The sequence below is a fragment of the Leuciscus leuciscus genome, assembly GCF_965113295.1.
Source record: "Leuciscus leuciscus genome assembly, chromosome: 5".
Lineage (NCBI taxonomy): Eukaryota > Metazoa > Chordata > Actinopteri > Cypriniformes > Leuciscidae > Leuciscus > Leuciscus leuciscus.
Window position 1 is genome coordinate 42,599,300 of NC_138729.1, and position 18,266 is coordinate 42,617,565.

Below are 18,266 nucleotides of genomic sequence, written 5' to 3' on the forward strand. Positions count from 1 at the left end.
TAGAAAGAAAGAAAGAAAGAAAGAAAGAAAGAAAGAAAGAATTGACAAGTAGGTAGAAAACAAGGATTGACATTTTCTTTGAGGACAGTAAAATGTCATGTAATTTCTAATGTAACTATTATGAGCGTAAATTATCATATAGCTCATGATAAAGCACAAAAAAAAAATACAGTTAACCACTGGGTGGCGAGCACACATCTTTTCATAACGGCTGAGGCGAAGATATGAAGTACAGAAATAGAAATAGAAATACAAAGAATGCGGTTACAAAACGGGGAACGCGAAGTGGGCGGAGCTTGATGCGTCATGATGAATGATTGGACCCCACAGCGCCCCCTCGCGGACTTAATACATTTACCACCAACATATGCCGTTCTAGCTAGTTTCTCTTTCACAAGTGCAAGCAGGAAATAGGGAACCGTAGAAGAAGAACTCCACTCCACTCAAATGATTTATTTACATCAGGAGGAGGTGACAGAGCGGAGCCTGTCCTGTCAGTATGGCTCTAACTTTCAGTCTATGACTTACTATGACATATAACATCAACTGACAGGGAGCCATGGGCGCATTCGCTTGCCTTTCTGTGCTGTGCTCGTTGTGGCTTTGCCCGCTAGTTTCTAGCGAACAGGTAGCATTTGTAGAGGTGTTTCTGGAAGAGCACCAGGATGTTTTTCAGGGTGAGGTGGTCAAGGGGAGTCTGGAGAACGACCCCGTGGAAAACCACAGCAAAAAGAAACATGAGCTCAAAGGAGACCTCATATTAGTAAGTTATCCGTGCTTGATATTGGAAATTATTTGCACTATTCTGAATGTGTTTCTTGCCATGGCTGTAACACTTTTCTCGTGTGTTGGGTCAGCACTGTGATTATATATTGGTCAAATATTATAAATATTAACATAAATATTATATTAGATATGACAAAAAATGCCAATATAGCATTAAGTTATATAAATTACTTAATTGAGAAAATAGAATAACAACTGTTTTGTATTTTACATTTACATTTACATTTATTCATTTAGCTGACGCTTTTATACAAAGCGACTTACAATTGCTATATATGTCAGAGGTCGCACGCCTCTGGAGCAACTAGGGGTTAAGTGTCTTGCTCAGGGACACATTGGTGTCTCTCACAGTGGATTCGAACCCGGGTCTCTCACACCAAAGGCATGTGTCTTATCCATTGCGCTACCACCACCCCCAATTTTGCTAAACTGCTAAAATTATATACACTACCATTTAATTTAATTTCACTGTTTTGAATGTGCAGTTTCTTGCTTTCTGTCTTTAAAATAAAACATGCATTATTTATTGTATTTGCTTAACACTTTTCTCTCCTGCTGTGTCAGCACATTGGTATATTAATAGTATGACACCATATTGGTTGTATTAGCTGTATGTTTAATTTATGTATTATTATACGTAATAATACATAAATTAAACATACGGTTAATTTAACCAATATGGAGTCAGTATATCCTTAAAATGTTCAAGAAAAAAACTTTAAAATGACAAACAGAAAACATTTTTTAAATGTAAATGTAAAAACAAAGTTTTATTAATAATATGTTAAATATTGCAAATATTGACAATATTAGCATTCACTTCTATGAATAAATAAATTGGGAAAATATAAGCACAACTGCTTAAAATTATATATAATTTTCTTAATATAAAAATAAATAAAATAAAAAGACATTCTAGTGATCATCATCTTCAATTGATTTTTTGATTAAAGTGCAGATGTTGCTTTTTTTTAAACTAATCATAAGTAAAGTTTGTGGGACATGCTTTGTCCATTGTCTTAAACATCAGTGACATGCTTCTTTTTGTTTATGCAGATAAAAGATGAAGCTCTTGAAAGCAACAGTGAAAGCAGTGATGGGAAGGATCAGAACCCGTGGATTGGAGTGGTTCCTGTCCAGATGGAGGAAGGCACAGTTTCCAGCAACAGCAACCATGAGTCATTTGCTGCCTCTGTGGTCAATAAGGTATTCAAAACTGTCATTGTGAAGACTGAAGCATGATGACAAGGTAATACTGATCAAACTGACAGCTGTCTCCTCTGTAGATGAAGCGTGCTCTTGTTTTTGGTGCGTCGGCTTTGATCATACTGGCTTTAAACCAGAATACCGTCAGAGAGGTGAGGGCTTTGCTGTTCTGATCCATAAACTTTTATTTGATGGGATAATGGTTATTAGATAAGTATGAAAAAACAACAACAAAAAAACTGTTCTTCTACAGATGGATCTCTCTCAGGTCCTCTCAAAGCCAATCATTGTCATTCAGACATCAGAAAATGTCACTAAGCTCATTGGAGCACTCCTCAGGTAATCTTCAGTCATTCAATTATCAGTATTCTTCGGAATAAACAATATACTGGATTTTTTATTTTTTTTATTTTTTTTTATTAGGGGCCTTCATGCAACAGCCAAAATCACTTATAAGACTTTTCTACAGGATAGCCTGGTAAGATTTTACTGATAATAAGCTCATGTGCTGCATAGTTTCATGCTTGTTATGATTCATTAGTGTAGGCGTGTGATATTTCTATATGCGGTGTCAAAGGGGGCCACCTTGACCCTGTGGTCCAGCTGTGGCCGTTCAAGAGGAGGGTTGTACGGGGAATGGCAGGGGGTCATCTGCACTGGAGAGACCAACTCTCAGGTCCAGGTATGAGTGTTATTAAGACATCTCATATCGTCCAGGGTACTATCATAGCTTTACAGCTAGAGCTGCATGATTAATTGTTAAAAGATCACGATTTCAATTCATACACCCATGCAATCTTATTCCTAAATGACAACGATTCTGCTACGTCTATTAAACCTTTGACAAGTAAGATCACAGCAAGCATTCAAATCTGCTTTAGTGCTGCTGCTGACCCAGAGAGAGCAGAGTTGTCAAGTATAGGTTTGAAACAGCTTCAAAAATTATAATTCAAAATTATCACAGCAGTACTGGGATATAAGTTTATAGAACAAAATAGAATAAATTACTCTTTGAAAGTAACCTGACCCATCAAATAAAGATTGTATCAATTACACTGTTACCAGTAAAGGGCAAGAAATGATTGTCAAAATGTATTTGTCATTGATTCAAATCAATTAAACATTTTTAAATAGACTACAGCAATTAACATTTTGTCATAACCTCTTGTAAATGACATGCTATTTTGTTTAGTTCTGTTCAGAATCGTGATTTCTATTTAAAAAAAAAAAAAAAATTGTGATTCTCAATTTATCCAGAATTGTGCAGCTCTACTTACAGCTCAAAAGGTTTCAGCGCTGTCATGTATATAATCTTATGTTTCTTAATACTTCATGTCACCTTTATTGGTCAGAAAGGAGCAATTCTCTTCTTTTATCTTTCTTTTTGTCCATCTGCCTAGAAATATCTCCAGCAGCTTTGGAACACTGTCGTTCTGGTGGCCCTTGTCCTCTCCACAGGGGTCATAGTTCAAGCACGCTGGCAGTACCAGGACAACCAGTTTAATGATGATTTAGAGGTGAATGCTGTTTTTGTGACATTCTGAAGTTAGAAAGATTTTGATTTAAAACCTAATGCCCAGTTTCACAGACAAGGCTTAAAGCTACACTGTGTAATTTTTTTAAGTTGATTCTTAGCAAAAAAACACTTTGTTCTTTCAAAATGATATGTGCTCATTAATGTGTAATTACTTCTACCAACTAATCAAGTATTCTCGTAAGCGTAGAATGTGCCATTTAGAATACATACGAGCGAGTCACTCGAATGCCGGCAGCCATGTTTCGCCTCGATCTTGAAAATACATTAGCCAAAGATGGACATATCTGGAAATTCAAGCTTTGCCTTTCGCGTTTTTACACTCAGTGGCACCATGACGAATGCGAGGGGGAGATTACTCACGACTGCCGCCAGATTTGAAATAATACGGCCACCGTAGGAGTTAAAACGCCCTCGGAATGGGAGGGGCTGGAAGTAATATTCAGTTGGTAGTCATAAACAATTTCACCGCTAGATGGACGAAAATAAATCCTACACAGTGTAGCTTTAAGCCTAGTCCCAGACTAAAATGCATGTTTGAGCTGTCTTAATTGAAAGTAACTTGCACTTACACTAATAATGTTTATAAAAGCTACTTAAATGTCTTAATTGAAGGCCTAAACCTGGCTTAATCTATGCCTGGCTTAATCTAAGCCTAGTCTGTGAAACCGAGCCCAATGTTACTAACTGTTAAGATGAAGCAGCGTTAAGTAGAGGCTGAGAGGGAAAATTATTCTTCCATTCAAAAGTGTGGGGTCAGCAAGATTTCTTCCTAGAATTAAATAATTTGATTCAGCAAGGATGCATTAATTTGGTCAAAAGTTACAGTAAAGACATTTTTACAATAATATAATGTTACAATAGATTTCGATTAAAAAAAAATGCTTTTTTATTTTACTTTCCATTTATCAAAGAACCCTGACAAATGTTGATTATGGTTTCCACAAAAATGATTAGCACCATTGTTTTCAACCTTGATAATAATTAGAAATGTTTCTTGAGCACCAAATCAGCATATTAGAATGATTTAGATGATTCAGCTTTGCCATCACACTTACATAAAATATTAAAATGATATCAAGTTATTTTAAATTGTAATAATATTTCAAAATATTACACTTTTACTATATTTTAATCAATAAATGCAGCCTTGGTGAGCATAAGAGACTTTTTTTTTTAAATCATAAAAAAGTATCTTACCAAAATTAACCCCAAACTTTTTAACAGTAGTCTATACACTGTACACGGTTTATAATAATAATAAAATATACTGTTTGTCTTATAGTCAAACATTAAGCAAGACATTTTAAAGAGATTATCAGCACTGAAGACGAGGACATACCGGCAGCCCAAAGTGAGGTGTGACCAAACACAAACTCAGCCGGTGGAGACGGACAGTTGTGCAGTTTGTCTGGAGCAATACAACAACAACCAGGTGACAGATATTCTGCCCATCCTTATGCTTTTGCTCTGTAGAATCATTATTCTTTTATAAAGAGAGACAGTCTATCAGATATTTGATCTCTGCTCTATTTGGGTGTGTTTTAGTGTTTGAGGGTGTTACCGTGCCTCCATGAGTTCCACAGAGATTGTGTGGATCCCTGGCTACTCCTCCAGCAGACATGCCCTCTCTGCAAACGTGGCGTTTTTGGTGAGAAAAACAAATATTACTTGCTCATCTATCTATATATTTTTGCTCCATGCAAACTGTATTTGATCTGACCTCTTCCTGTTCCAATTCTCTTCCTCCCAGGTAATTTTTATTGAACTGGACCAGGATGGATTCTGGACTAGGAAATAGTGGAATTGGATTGACTGATTCAGACTTTTCATGGCAACTAAATCCCTCCTCTGTACTGTAAGGTCAGGATTCCTCCATGGTAATGATCTTTGAGCTTTCCAAAGACTATATACCTTGAGTTCTTTCAAGAGACCCCAAGAGTCAGGACTAGTTCCTGATCTTTGGTCAGACCACTTGAGAAGTTCCTTGAAGGTAGGTTCTTGTACACGGGATCAGTTCTTTTGCGCACAGTTGAGTACTCAAGTTACATTTGTTGAACCGGCTCAGCAGTTTACAGATACACAGATTGTGAAGTCATGTGCACAGCAAAAAACAAAAGTAATGATTCAGATCTCTTCAAATTATGGAGAAATCATATGACATGATACCAGGGCTAGTCTTGTTCCACCCTCCCCCCCCTCCCCCCCCCCCCCCCCAGTTCTTGCCTGAAGCTGGTCCTAACCTAGAAGTTGTGGTCTTGACATCTTTTGAGACCATATAAAATGTTTCTGTTTAGAATTGTAAGCAGAGACATAATGCAGGTCGGAGGCTCATACATTACATGCAGAAAAAAAAAAAAGATATCGCGGCCACGTTTTATTAATTCATTCCCATGTTTTAGTTAAATTGTGGCCGTGATTTAACTAAATACTAAAATGAGGGAATAAATCTGTATACTGTGGTAACGATTTACAACATTTTATGATTTGCCTAATAATTACCTAAAACAATGGGGAAAAAATTGTTGTGGGAACGAATACTTAATACATGACCATGTAATCTTGTTTTTTTCTCAGTGCATATCAAGTATGGGGCTCCATAATGTAGTACCATTGTAGTGCCATTGTTTGGCTTTGACAGCTAAACCCCCAGCTCCAGCACTAGCACCAATTCAGTGGAAATGGGGCATGTTAATCAATTCTGTTACTCTAAACTACCCAGTAAAATGAAAGATACATGAAAGGAGTATCTGTATTCCATACAAAGAGCTGCAAGGATGCCCTGTGCCGCCTTGCTGCACAGAGCGACTTTCTCTGTTAGTGTCACTTTTAAAGATGATTTATAAGGGACTATTAAGTACATTTACATGCATTTTAGATGTTCAGTTTTAGAGTTTCAAATTGTCTTTTTAAATGTAATGTAAATGCTTTAGTCTGACTGAAATGCCAGTCATGTTTTTGCTTTTTTAGACTAACAAACCTACATTACCTTTCGAAAGGTTTTTGTTGTTGTTATTGAAAGAAATCAATACTTTTATTCAGCAAGGATGCATTATATTGATCAAAAGTGACAGTAAAACATTTATAATGTTCCAAAAGATAGTTCTTTTCAACTTTCAATTCATCAAAGAATCCTTAAAAAAAAGAATCTGTTTACTGAAAAAATATTTAGCATCAAAACTGGTTTCAACATTGATTTCTGAAGGATCATGTGATACAGAAGACTAAAGTAATTCTTGCCATTATAGGAAAAAAAATTATATATATATATATATATATAAAACAACTTTTTTTTTCAATATTGTAATCATTTTTTACAATATTATGGTTTTGTATTTTTTATCAAATAAAAAGGCAATTATAGCTCAGCTTCATTCAGCATGTTTGCACAAGTTTGCACATCCCTCGAAAGACGTGTATTTAATCCTTTTAATATTTGAGTATGCATTGTCACGTATACTTGGACAGACTGTAGTTCAATTATATCTGCGCATGTAAATGTACTTAAAGATAGGACATAGGAATAAGGAATCTCAAGGCAGCCAATCATTAAATCACAATCTATACTTATGCCAAATCTGAGGAATTTTCCCCATCCCAGCTATCACACTATCTCAGGAGGGCATCTGCTAGACAGGTAAACAACCATTACTTAAAATATTCTAAAAAAAAACACTTACACAAGAGGAACAACAAAGAGACACAGTCTTAATAAGAACAGTATTTATTCATGTTTTATCTTCCTATGGTTTACGTTTTATTTCAAAAGCATTCTTAAATATGCTTTCTGTTACAAAATGCTTTGAATTTATCTTAGCAAGTAGAAATATGCTGCTCTACATGGCAAGAGAACATTGCCTGTTCAAAGTCTATGTAAGAAAAAGGACATCACTCTCTTCCAGAGGGACGAACGCTCACAGCCTTTGGCACAGTCTCATTCATGTGTTTGAAATCGGACTTTGCAGCCAGTCTGTACAACCTTAAGTGGGAAGGTTTCTCAAAGGACTGTCAAGTCTTAATCACTTTCTGAACCTTTAGAGAACTGGAACAGGATCTTTTGAGCTCCATTTTTGCTTTAATAGTGTAATGTACTGCGTCTTTTGTAGCAATTTATTTTAGATGCAACGTTCTCGAACCTGATGTTCCTTTATTTATTTGTTGAATTTTACTTGACAGTGCAATAACTGTTTGTACCTCTCCTCTGTTCAATAAACTTGTGTGTTACTGGGCAAAAGAAATGGCTCCTTTGCCTTACAACATTTTATTTTCTTGGCATAGTGGTGACTGTCACTATCAAAAACATTAAATATGATTATCTTGATCCCTTTATAGACACACATCCCTGTGCATTTTACTAAGCACTTCAAACTCCAAATCAGCCTGTTTTTATATTGATTTATAATTCAGAAAATAAACTCATCAAGAACTAATTTTCAATCTGAAAGAAATAATAGGCCTATGTAATAGACCAGAGTGTCATCTCCATGTGCCAACAAGAGCTACAATTAACCTCAGGTACTTCATTCTGCTTTTTCAGTTCTCCAAGAACTGTGTAATGTTCTGTTCTTGACTCAAAAGTCTTAAGAAGGGATCATGCCCTTGTTCCTCTTCCTGTCAGCCATCGTTCTGCGACTGTGATTGGCTCCTCTGCTCTTGTTCGCCTCCTTTTTACGACGGTCCAAAACGGTCTCCTGCGCCTGTCCTCGCCCTCTTGGACCACCTACAACATGACTTGCCGGTGGCGGTCTGTAGCTATTAGGAAAAAACAAATTAAATTAAATTAAAGGTACATTATGTAAGAATTTTGTAATAAAATATCCCAAAATCACTTGCACAGAGTGATATATTTCCTGCAGTTGTATACTTACAATATCCCAAAAGTTCCCAAAGATTTTTTTAATTTCAGAGAAATTCCAATTTTAAATAATGGCTCGTCCCTATTCACTTGTCGCCTTGTCAATGACGTAATATCCGCGTTATCCCTGGTTTCCGCTCATACTGCCATAGTAACCATGGACATGGACAACTGCGTTACGTCTAGCGGCACGCTCACACTGTTGTTGTGTCATTCAAACATTATGGACCATGGCAAGCAGACTTTGGGACAAAAGGAGAACTAAAAGAGGATCAATATAAGCGTGCCATTTTCGAGATGCTGAGAGCTCGACGTCCACGACTAATTTCGACTTGACAGAGATGCGCAAATGTACATAAAACTAATCAATGTTATATAGCTCAACATGATGAAATGTTAGAATATGATCAGTATGTTATTCTAATGTTGATCTGGCTTACTGCTAGTCTCATACAGACAAACTAACATAGAATAACATTATGACTTTCAACACACTCAAATGCAGTTTAGTGTGATAGTGTAGACCAAGTGCAACTGCGCTGTGTTACCTCACAAGTTTCATTCGTCTAATAAACTGACCTGTGTGAGTATTAATTCAGCACTTGCAGAATGAAATGTCCTTATTCCTTTATATCCGCGGGACTCGCGTGTGGCGCTGATATGTCTCTCATTAGCAATCGCGCCCTGCTTCATACCACAATCATGTTAAAAACATCAATGTTTCCTCATCCATAACTTCCATCAAACATCACTCATCCATAAACATTATTAGATCCTTCGGCATGATGACAAGTTCCATAATTCCGCTTATCATCCACGTCATCAACCTACGCCTTTGTTATTGTAAGAGGTTAGCGACGGAAAAATTACATATTGTAGCTTTAATGACTGACTGATCCATGTTTCCGGGAATGCGGGTGTGAGTTCAGTAATAGGATGCGGCTGTCACTCCCGTAATTAAACTGTGTGTGAACGTAACCATATTAAGGATTTAAATACAGGACTGACAACCGTATTCCGTTGCTGTGTGGACGTGGCCAGTCCGTTGTCAAACTTACCCTTTCCTGCTTTGCATGGCAGCTCTCCTGGCCTCGGCTCTCTCTCTGAGGACTGCTGGGTCCTGGACGAAGTAATCCTTCTTCACAGCGTCATTCTGATCAAAATGGCATAGGACAAGATCATTGTAAAAATGGATATGTGCATTATGTAGGAGCCTGGAATTTTAATGTATGACTAATCAGTCTACTTCCATTTAACAGAAAAAAAGAAAAGAAAAAAAAAGTCAAGTACTGAAAGCACCATATGATCTATCACACACATCAAAAAACCTGTGTAAAGGACAATTTAAAGACAATGAATATAAAATTTGAGAAAATAATTAATTCAAACCGTGTCCTCTTCTTCCCCCTCGTCTTCTTCCACCTGAGCCTTTTTGACTGTTCTTAGAACTTGTGGGATAGTAAACGGCCTAAAGGGTGAATACATAGATGTTAACTTAAATGTAAATAAAAAAAATTCCAATATAAGTTAGGGCTGCACAATTTGGCCAACATGTTTTTGTATGACTTGAACAACATATATGACTAATAATAATTATACTCAGAGCAGAGATGAGTTTTTCTGTTTGAAAACCTTTGAATCTGAACATTGGAGAGGGATGCATTCCTCTCAATATCTACAATGGTAAATGCAAGCAGGAAGTGGAAAAGGATTGTTATGTACACTGTCCACAGCTCATACCTGCGGTTCAACAGTTCATCTTCTTCATCCAGATCATTTGCTCCTATTTGGTTGATATCATACGTGTCGTCATATTCGTCGTCATAATCATCCAAGCCGAAAGCATCATCACGGTCTCCAGAGGGCTCATTCGTTATGGGAATCTCATCCACCACTGTCTGGTAGGCTTGATATCTCTCTCTCTGCTCTTCTATGTGCTGCTTGTCATCGAGTGTGGCACGTACACTCTCCCCCTGTCTGAAATACGCAGAGATTTTAATTTCTAGCTGACACAAACCAGCTTTTACAGCTTTAGCTGAATATTTCATAAGTTCACTTTATGCCTACTCTGATTTCAGTTTACACTGTACTTGTCAAAGACTATTTTTTATTGGATAGTTTGATTAAACAGACTAAAAAAAAAAATCACAGAGTAACTGCAGGGCAGGATGGGATAATGTTTCATGAAGTGGCAACAATTGTTACAGAATTTTAAGTTTCAACATGGGTTCTCAGAACCTACCTCCGGCCTTTCCATATGCGACTCATGTCCAATCGGTCACGGTTGAACACGTCAAACTCGTCATCGTTAAACACATTTGATCTTGTGCTCAAAACTGGGGGAAGCTCCTTCTTCACAGGCCTACAAGGCAACATTACAGAGCCAATAAATAACAATGAAGTGGACCTCCTTAGCTGAACCATAAATCCTTGGGTAACCCTTTACAATAAGTTACATTAGTTAACTACATTAGTCAACAAGAACTAACAATGAAAAGCACTTCTTATTGAGCTTAGTTAATGCTAATTTCAACATTTATCAAAACATTATTAAAATCAAAATTTATAAATTATTTAATGGACCTAAGCTAATGTGAATTAACAATGAACAGTTTTTAATTTTTTTATTAACTAACGTTAACAAAAAATGAATTAATACTGCAACAAATGTATTGCTCATTGTTATTTAATGCATTAACTAATGTGACCTTACTGTAAGGGTTACTATTTTTTTATGCAAGACACTTCAGTTGGACTTTACCTGGCCATTGCCCTGTCCAGTTTGTCAAGAGACGGTGACAGTTTATCTTCCAGGATGTTGTTTATGACAAGTTCCGAACTGTAGCCGTACTCCTCCAAACATGCCAGTATGAATCCATCTCCCAAGTCTGGAAGCAGCTCTCGGATATGGGTCAGCAGAGACTCCAGTTCTCCAGCACTCAATGTGCACACTGCCCCCTATAGGCCCCAGAAAAAAAAGATAGAAAAAAAAAAGCTTTTTATTTCACCAGTTGGTGCTAAAAATGTATTTTCAACAATGTTGTAGAATTTTTTAGCAGCTAATGAACTCACGTTGTCGCCCATACGAGGAGTGTCAGTCATAGCTTCCGCTCCTCTCAACTCCTCTCTGACTCCTGCTCCTTCCTGCTGGGAAGCTTCTAAATCTCTGCCAGTCTTGCTCTTAGCTCCTGCACTTTGATTGGCTGATGAGATTGCAGAGGGGAAGCTTCTCTTTTTCCCCACAAACTCCCAGGCGGACTCTACACCCTGCAACAGGTAAGATGTCCTGGTGTCGTCTCTGAGTGGGAAGATCAAGGAGAATAGCAGAAAATCATAGAAAGGAGTTTAAAAAAGTAGGGAAATATGTATTATTCTGATTCTCTGTGACAGAAAAAAGTAAAGACAAGATTTAAAGGCGAGTCAGGCAGAATGTGCTTTGTGGTTCTCTCTTTACTTGCACAACAGGTTAAACTGGCACTGAACTGATGGCATAGACATTGTTTATGCTGCAATAATCTCTCTGACATTTAACAATCTGCTTCTGCTGCCAGTGTTTCTTTGCATGGCAACGTTAATGAAGTGAACATTGTATATACATGGTAAGTATTGGAGGAAATGAGCACTAGCTATGGTATCAGTGCATCAATATTTAATCAAGGGTGTAGGAAAACAATTAGAAATTGGGACAGGTTATTTCTGGAATCATTGAGGTCGTCTTCTGTCAAGCAGAAGCCTGAAAGATGCCAGAATGCTTTACCTTTTGTTACTTTCAAAATCAGTGACCATATGTTCTATACAGTGGCCATAGTAAAGGATACAGAAGAGGGAAGGCCTGCTGAAGGAGACTGATGTCATCCACTATAGGGAACTGTTCATCATAATCTGCCAGAAATCTGAAAGATAAAGAGACAAACAGTGCAATGAGAATGCATTTGAAATTAGTTGTCGGCTATGATAGATTACATATAAAACCACAGGGGTGTAACAGTTCTCAGAAGAAAATCGAACCGTACCGTTCTCCACCCACTTAATCTCAATCTCAAATCTGACGACGCATATATAATATGGTTTGTTGAAATTAACAACAAATAAAACAGACAGAGTTCAGTGAATAAACAGTCGAGTAAGACAATGCATGTGTACAGTATCAGTGCATTATGTCTTAAAGTGACAACAGCCTAATATTCCTGCTGTCTTTTTAGTGTTAATCAACCAACAAAAGACAAATAAATCACTCACTGCTCTTGATTGAATAGCTTTTGTAACTTTAATGATTCATATTTAATTTATACAGTAAAATATGCAATGTTATTTTACATTTGATTACTTTATTCAATTTCTGTATCTGAAAACTATAGTTAAATCTACCAAAAAAGCTATATATTTGTGTCTTTGCTCTATTGTATTTATTTGTGCTGTTGCTTGTAGTTAGATTAGTTTTTTTTTTTTTTATAAGTAATTTTTCCCCCTACAAAACACACCGCACCGAAACCGTGACCCTGAAACTGTGATACAAACCGAACCGTGAATAATTTGAACTGTTACACCCCTAAACCATACACTTGGTGAGAAATTTCTATATAATTTACCTTTTCTCTTGAAGGAAAGCTGTGAAGTTCTGTAGAAGATCTTCTACAAAGGATGCCACGTTTTCAGAGCTGTGAAAATGATAGGATCAAGGATATTTGGTATTCATTCTTGTGTTTGCCTAATCTAATGAGGTTTAAAAGCATGTATTTTTTCCCTCACCCCTCCAGTATGGGCTGTAAACACGAGTGTTGGAGCAGCAGGTGAGCAATCTCCACCATTTTCTTTCTGGAATGAGATACTTGTCTCCACATGTTCTCCTGTAAACTGAGACAGATTGCAACTTTTTTAACTTATCTTTACAAATTCACAAGAGTAGTAGTAGTAGTAGTACAGATTTGAATGCCATGTCAGCAGCTGAGGCAAGAGCAGAGTTATATTATAAGATACACACGAGTTTACAAAAGAGAGTCTAGGTTTGTAAGATAACACATCAGTCAAGTTTGCCATTCTTACCTTTTATTGAAATTCCTCTTCTTCACTGCCTTTTCCAGGTCTGGAACTACCGTCTCATAGAATGACGATAATCTACATTTAGAGATGCTCTGTTTATTATTTTTGTATCAGAAATATCCGGAATGAATTTCTGCCTTTGAGGACACTGAATTATAGTTAGAGTCATTATGTGGATGTAGTTGTGACACCTGTTAAGAAAGTTGTGTTGTTTGAAGGTAGAACAAGCCTCAGGGAAGATGTCCAGGAAAGAGTGGACAGTAGTGCAGGTATCACACATGTACAACACCAAGTCTGCAAGATCCTATGAGACATAAACATAATAATATTTAAATATAAGCATATTATTTCTTTGAATTAAAGGTTGAGTCAGTATTTGTGAAAACGTTTAAGAAAGATGTGTTTTGGTTACCTCCTCTGGCATGGTCATGGCAGTTAGACATCTGTTTGCATTCAGTTTGAGGGGTTGATCCCCTGACTGAATACCACACTTCTGTAATATTGAGTCAAACACCTAGAATATACATGCGCACATTTTAGGAAGTTCAGCAGACCCTGACAAATCAAAGCATTTAGAAATGTTTATTGTGTCACATGAAATACCTGGATGATTGAAGGTACAGTCTCATCTAGGTCTCCATAATAACTGGGCTGCTGAGTAAAAATGTTCTCTGGAAAAGGGGGAAATTGGGATTTTTTTGTTTTACACATTGAAACAAGTATGAGTGGTAAAAAAAAAAATCAGGTGAGTTCATGCATTTTTCTAATTATAAATATGTACAATAAGATTACTAGTACCGATCATTTTATGTACCAGTTGGGAATTTCCTTTCCCAAACAGCACACACAGATCCAGAATTTTGGGAATGTCAAATAAGTAGTTGTTGTAAATAATCTCTGCAAACACTGCAGGGGTAATGAAGTTCTCCTGAGGATGAAAATAAAACAATATTTTCAATTTTGAATCCCACTGAATGCCAAATATATTACAGTACACATTTACATTACTGTTTAAGAGTTTGGGGTCAGTAAGATGTTTTATTTTTCATTGAAAGTAAAATACTTTTATAATGTTACAAAAATAAATAAAAATAAATGCTGTTCTTTTGAACTTTCTATTCAACAAAGAGTCCTTCATAATTTTTTTTTTTACTATTTCCACAAAAATATTAAACAGCACAACCGATTTCATCATTTATATTAATAATAATAATAAGAAACATTTCTTGAGAACCAAATCAGCATATTAGAATGATTTCAGAAGGATCATGTGATACTGAATACTTGGAGTAATGATGCTGAAAATTCAGCTTTACCACCGCAGGAATGAATTACACTTTAAAATATATTGTAGAAAACAATTTCACATTACAGTTTTATTTTTATGCATCTAGGATTTATTGCCTGCCCAAAACCACACAGTACAACAATTAAATAATATAGTTAGTTGTGCAATATAATTTATGTAATAAAACAGTTTATGTTCACCTTAGACTCTTTGTGCGTAGCCATCCTGAGGAAAACCATGAACACAGAGCGATGAACGTTCCTCTGCATGTCGGCTACAGCTGGACTGGACGAGATACCAGACGGGTCTAAACTGCGGGGAGCGTGCCTCAGATAAGAGTCCAAGCACCTCTGTAATGACTCATCAAATACCACCTAAAGGGAGAAAGAATAAAAAAAGAAACACTATTGACAGCTACCTGGCTAAATAATGTAAGTGTCCAAAAACAACAATATTATTATTGTATTGGGCTGTACCAAAACCTTCATTACTAACATTTTGACTTGTACAACTTGTATTTTAGAGATTCCGACCTGACACCAGAACTTGTCGTGGGGTAAAGCCAGCAGCCACTCCAGATCCTCTGAGATGAACTGAGCATGTTCCAGGAACTCCTCCACTAATGCAGGTGTGCCATCCTCAGGTGGGGGCTTAAAGGTTAAGAAACATCTCTCTTCTTTACGATCAGGGTGCTTGTGGGAGAGATTCAGGTGGCATCATCATTCAAATTGTTCATAGAAGAACTGGACTGTAGTGTTGGGTCAAGTCTACTCTAGTTAATTACGAAGGACATAAATGTAAAGTGATATATTCACTCACCAGTGCTGGTAGAGTGCGTTCTTTGCCTTGTGGTCCAAAGGGCTGAGTCACATGCAGTTCATCTAAAGGCACTTTTGCACAGGCCATTTCACCTGCCCTGAAGAAAATAGCCAATGGGTGTACCTCCTGATAAAACATACAGTACAAAGACAAGTGCTCGTTTACTTTGTCTGAACTGTAAATGATTTGCCTAGAGTTAAATGGTGGTTTAAAAGATTATTAGTGCTGGTTTATGCACATAAGCCTTAATCATCTGGCCTAAGAATTTAGAGTTATTATTTTGATTGACTGGTTTACTGTCTATAGATGGTTGACAGGCTAATTTGTCAGAGATCCAACACCAGTGAGACGGTTGACAACACCATAAACATATTTTGCCACTGTATAGATTGTCAAAAGAAGAGTAACATTTAATTTTAGTTTTTGTAATTTCATTTTAGACATGCAGTTGTTTAATTATGAGATGACTAGATGGCTAACGTTATAGTATTAGCGAGCTGGCTAATGCTGCCCGTGTTAGTGAGCTCGGTATATTTACTAAAGACAACACGACCAAACAACAGCAGTTTTCATTAGCTGCAAATGATTTTAGTAGCAGTAAAAGATAGACATTAACGTCACACTTTTGTTGACTTACTAAAAATGAGCCAGACAACCACAAATCAGAGCGAAACTAAGAAAAAAAGTTAGATTTCTTGCGTTTAAATAACAAATAGCTTCGTTCATTTAAACAGCACAGTATGAAAATAATTCAAATTAAAAACCAAGTGATAAAAATGTCACCTCTTGACTGAATCTTTCAACAGATGTTTAACAGCTCAAGGCATCAGCTCCATCAGCGTGGATATCCGGTCTCCTCTACTCGTGTTGAAGAGATTCCAAAATAAAAGTCTTTTAAAATAAAAAATAAACTGTTCTTGAATCGCCGTAGAGCGACGTTTAACTAGTGGATCGATGAACCCCATATAACCTATATTTTCATGACATTTCTATTCATTCAAATCTAAATGTATACCTAAGTATCTGTTAAGTAGCCTAATGTATGGTGTAGGCAAATATTAGTTAATGTTCTAATCTTAATGAAAGTTTATCCCCAGACAATGATGAAGCCTAGACCTAGTCTCAGACTAAAATTCATGTTTGAGCTGTTAAAACAAAGTAACTTGCACTGGCATATCTTAAAATATGTCACTGCCATTGTTTTGTCTCAAGATGCAGACCAATGTTGTTGTTTTGTCTAAGGCATGTTTATAAAAGCTACTTAAATATCCTAATTGAACTAAAGCCTAATCCTGTCTTAATCTAAGCCCTGTTTGTTAAACTATGCCATTGTGTTCCTAAAATAATCTAGTTCTTTAGGGTCCCTGGGTTGACTGAGAGTCTGAATGGGGTTGGAACACAGACAGACAAACAGATAGATAAATAGATGGATGTTTTTTTTTTGTTTTTTTTTTATTCATGATTGTTTTTCCACTCATCCGTTTCTCAACAGATCATTTACACTGCACTTAGGCCTACTTAACTGATGGATGAAATTAAGTTCAATCTTTGCTTGTCATTGAAGACAGTTTTTCCCCAGTGTGTATCTTACCAATTCATAATTTACATTGAGCAGACTGGGTTTCTTTCTCATCCCCAATTCTGCCTCGACATTTTTTTTCCACTTTAGTTATTTTATTGGCATGAAAGAGCACTAGGCTACTATACATACTTCAGATAATGAATACATTTGCTACACAGTTGAACGATGAAGAAGATAACGTATAGCTTAGCAGACTGCTCGAGCACTTTCTTATCAGTATGGAAGGTAGCCTACTTCGGCAAAAGATATTGACATTGATTTTCACTTTATAAAACTTAACATATCAAATAACTTTAGAAAAGGTTTTAAAGATACATGCTTAACATAGGCTAAAAAATATGTGTTTAGTGGGCAGGTGACCTGAGCTACGAGGCTTCCAGACTGTCACATATACAAATTATTTTGGTTACATTCATTCTTCTATTTATTTCATTATTTAATGTGAACGTTGTTATTTGTCCAGTGTTTTGGCTGCACAATGATTAGGCTAAAGTTACAAGAAGAGCAATGGTGATTGTACACTATTAGCCTATGATGCTCTTAATATTTTTTAGCTTTTCATGAAACACTGAGCAGTGTCCGCTGTTCACTGGAATACGTTTTATGGTATATTCATTACGTTACATTAATTAATTTATTTTCATTATGCAATGTGAACTTATTGGCTGAACAATGATAATAATGCACAATAGAAGGAAGTGACAACAATCATTGAATAAAAAATAATGAGAAAAGACAAGATAAAGATGTAAAATCATAAAAACAGTAATAGTGAACAATCATATTACTCTGCTTCTGTTAGTAACATTTTGACTTTTTGCAGCACTCAAGCTAAAATACACGAAATCAAGACGGGCAACAGATCATTCTTCAAATCTGCCACCAGAGGTCAGACGGGAACCACAAACTCGATCACAAACACATTGAAAGTTCGTTTTAGCAGTGGGCACTGCGCTCTGTATCCAAACTCAACCTTTTAATACTGCCATATGTTTTGATGTTTCATTAAGATGATTTAAAACAACAAGGGCTTCATGTGGATGATTTCCTTTTAGAACTGGCGTGTGTCAACTCCACCCAGTGTTTGATTTCTCCATCATTAGCAAAAGCCCAAGTCTCTTTTTACGCTGCTTATCCTCAAGACGCGTAAAGGCCC

At 36.5% G+C, this 18,266-nt stretch overlaps 2 protein-coding genes across 3 annotated transcripts; one reads left to right on the forward strand and one right to left on the reverse strand.

Moving 5' to 3' along the window:
* The first annotated feature begins 387 nt into the window (after window positions 1–387).
* rnf215 (ring finger protein 215) lies at window positions 388–5,730 on the forward strand. Of its 2 annotated transcripts, XM_082170363.1 has the most exons (10): window positions 388–763; window positions 1,843–1,992; window positions 2,073–2,144; window positions 2,246–2,331; window positions 2,416–2,470; window positions 2,570–2,674; window positions 3,393–3,509; window positions 4,812–4,961; window positions 5,075–5,177; window positions 5,280–5,730. In XM_082170363.1, exons 1-10 carry the CDS (start codon window positions 560–562, stop codon window positions 5,291–5,293), a joined length of 1,056 nt encoding a protein of 351 aa, XP_082026489.1. In that variant the 5' UTR covers window positions 388–559; the 3' UTR covers window positions 5,294–5,730. The 2 variants fall into 2 exon arrangements, with proteins under 2 accessions (XP_082026489.1, XP_082026490.1); XM_082170364.1 differs by lacking the exon at window positions 2,570–2,674.
* Window positions 5,279–16,412, reverse strand: ascc2 (activating signal cointegrator 1 complex subunit 2). The gene is made up of 19 exons (XM_082170238.1): window positions 16,312–16,412; window positions 15,529–15,654; window positions 15,243–15,401; window positions 14,910–15,083; window positions 14,220–14,349; window positions 14,025–14,092; window positions 13,834–13,935; window positions 13,613–13,725; window positions 13,425–13,496; window positions 13,131–13,235; window positions 12,971–13,039; window positions 12,200–12,274; window positions 11,454–11,679; window positions 11,143–11,339; window positions 10,624–10,743; window positions 10,122–10,358; window positions 9,771–9,849; window positions 9,440–9,534; window positions 5,279–8,278 (listed from the first exon to the last, which is right to left on the reverse strand). The coding sequence occupies exons 2-19, from the start codon at window positions 15,613–15,615 to the stop codon at window positions 8,107–8,109; spliced, it is 2,280 nt and encodes a 759-aa protein (XP_082026364.1). The 5' UTR covers window positions 15,616–15,654; window positions 16,312–16,412; the 3' UTR covers window positions 5,279–8,106.
* Between the last annotated feature and the right edge of the window lie 1,854 nt (window positions 16,413–18,266).

What these genes read in the sequence shown, in the direction of transcription:
- ascc2 (XM_082170238.1), bottom strand. Translation starts at nt 15,615, where the DNA reads ATGGCCTGTGCAAAAGTGCCTTTAGATGAACTGCATGTGACTCAGCCC. An exon ending in TTACAGCCCATACTGGAGGG is followed by an intron (nt 13,040 to 13,130) that starts GTGAGGGAAAAA and finishes TCATTTTCACAG; the next exon opens with CTCTGAAAACGTGGCATCCT. An exon ending in CAGCAGGCCTTCCCTCTTCT is followed by an intron (nt 11,680 to 12,199) that starts GTATCCTTTACT and finishes CTTCCCACTCAG; the next exon opens with AGACGACACCAGGACATCTT.
- rnf215 (XM_082170363.1), top strand. Translation starts at nt 560, where the DNA reads ATGGGCGCATTCGCTTGCCTTTCTGTGCTGTGCTCGTTGTGGCTTTGC. An exon ending in CTTTTCTACAGGATAGCCTG is followed by an intron (nt 2,471 to 2,569) that starts GTAAGATTTTAC and finishes GCGGTGTCAAAG; the next exon opens with GGGGCCACCTTGACCCTGTG. An exon ending in AGCAATACAACAACAACCAG is followed by an intron (nt 4,962 to 5,074) that starts GTGACAGATATT and finishes GGTGTGTTTTAG; the next exon opens with TGTTTGAGGGTGTTACCGTG.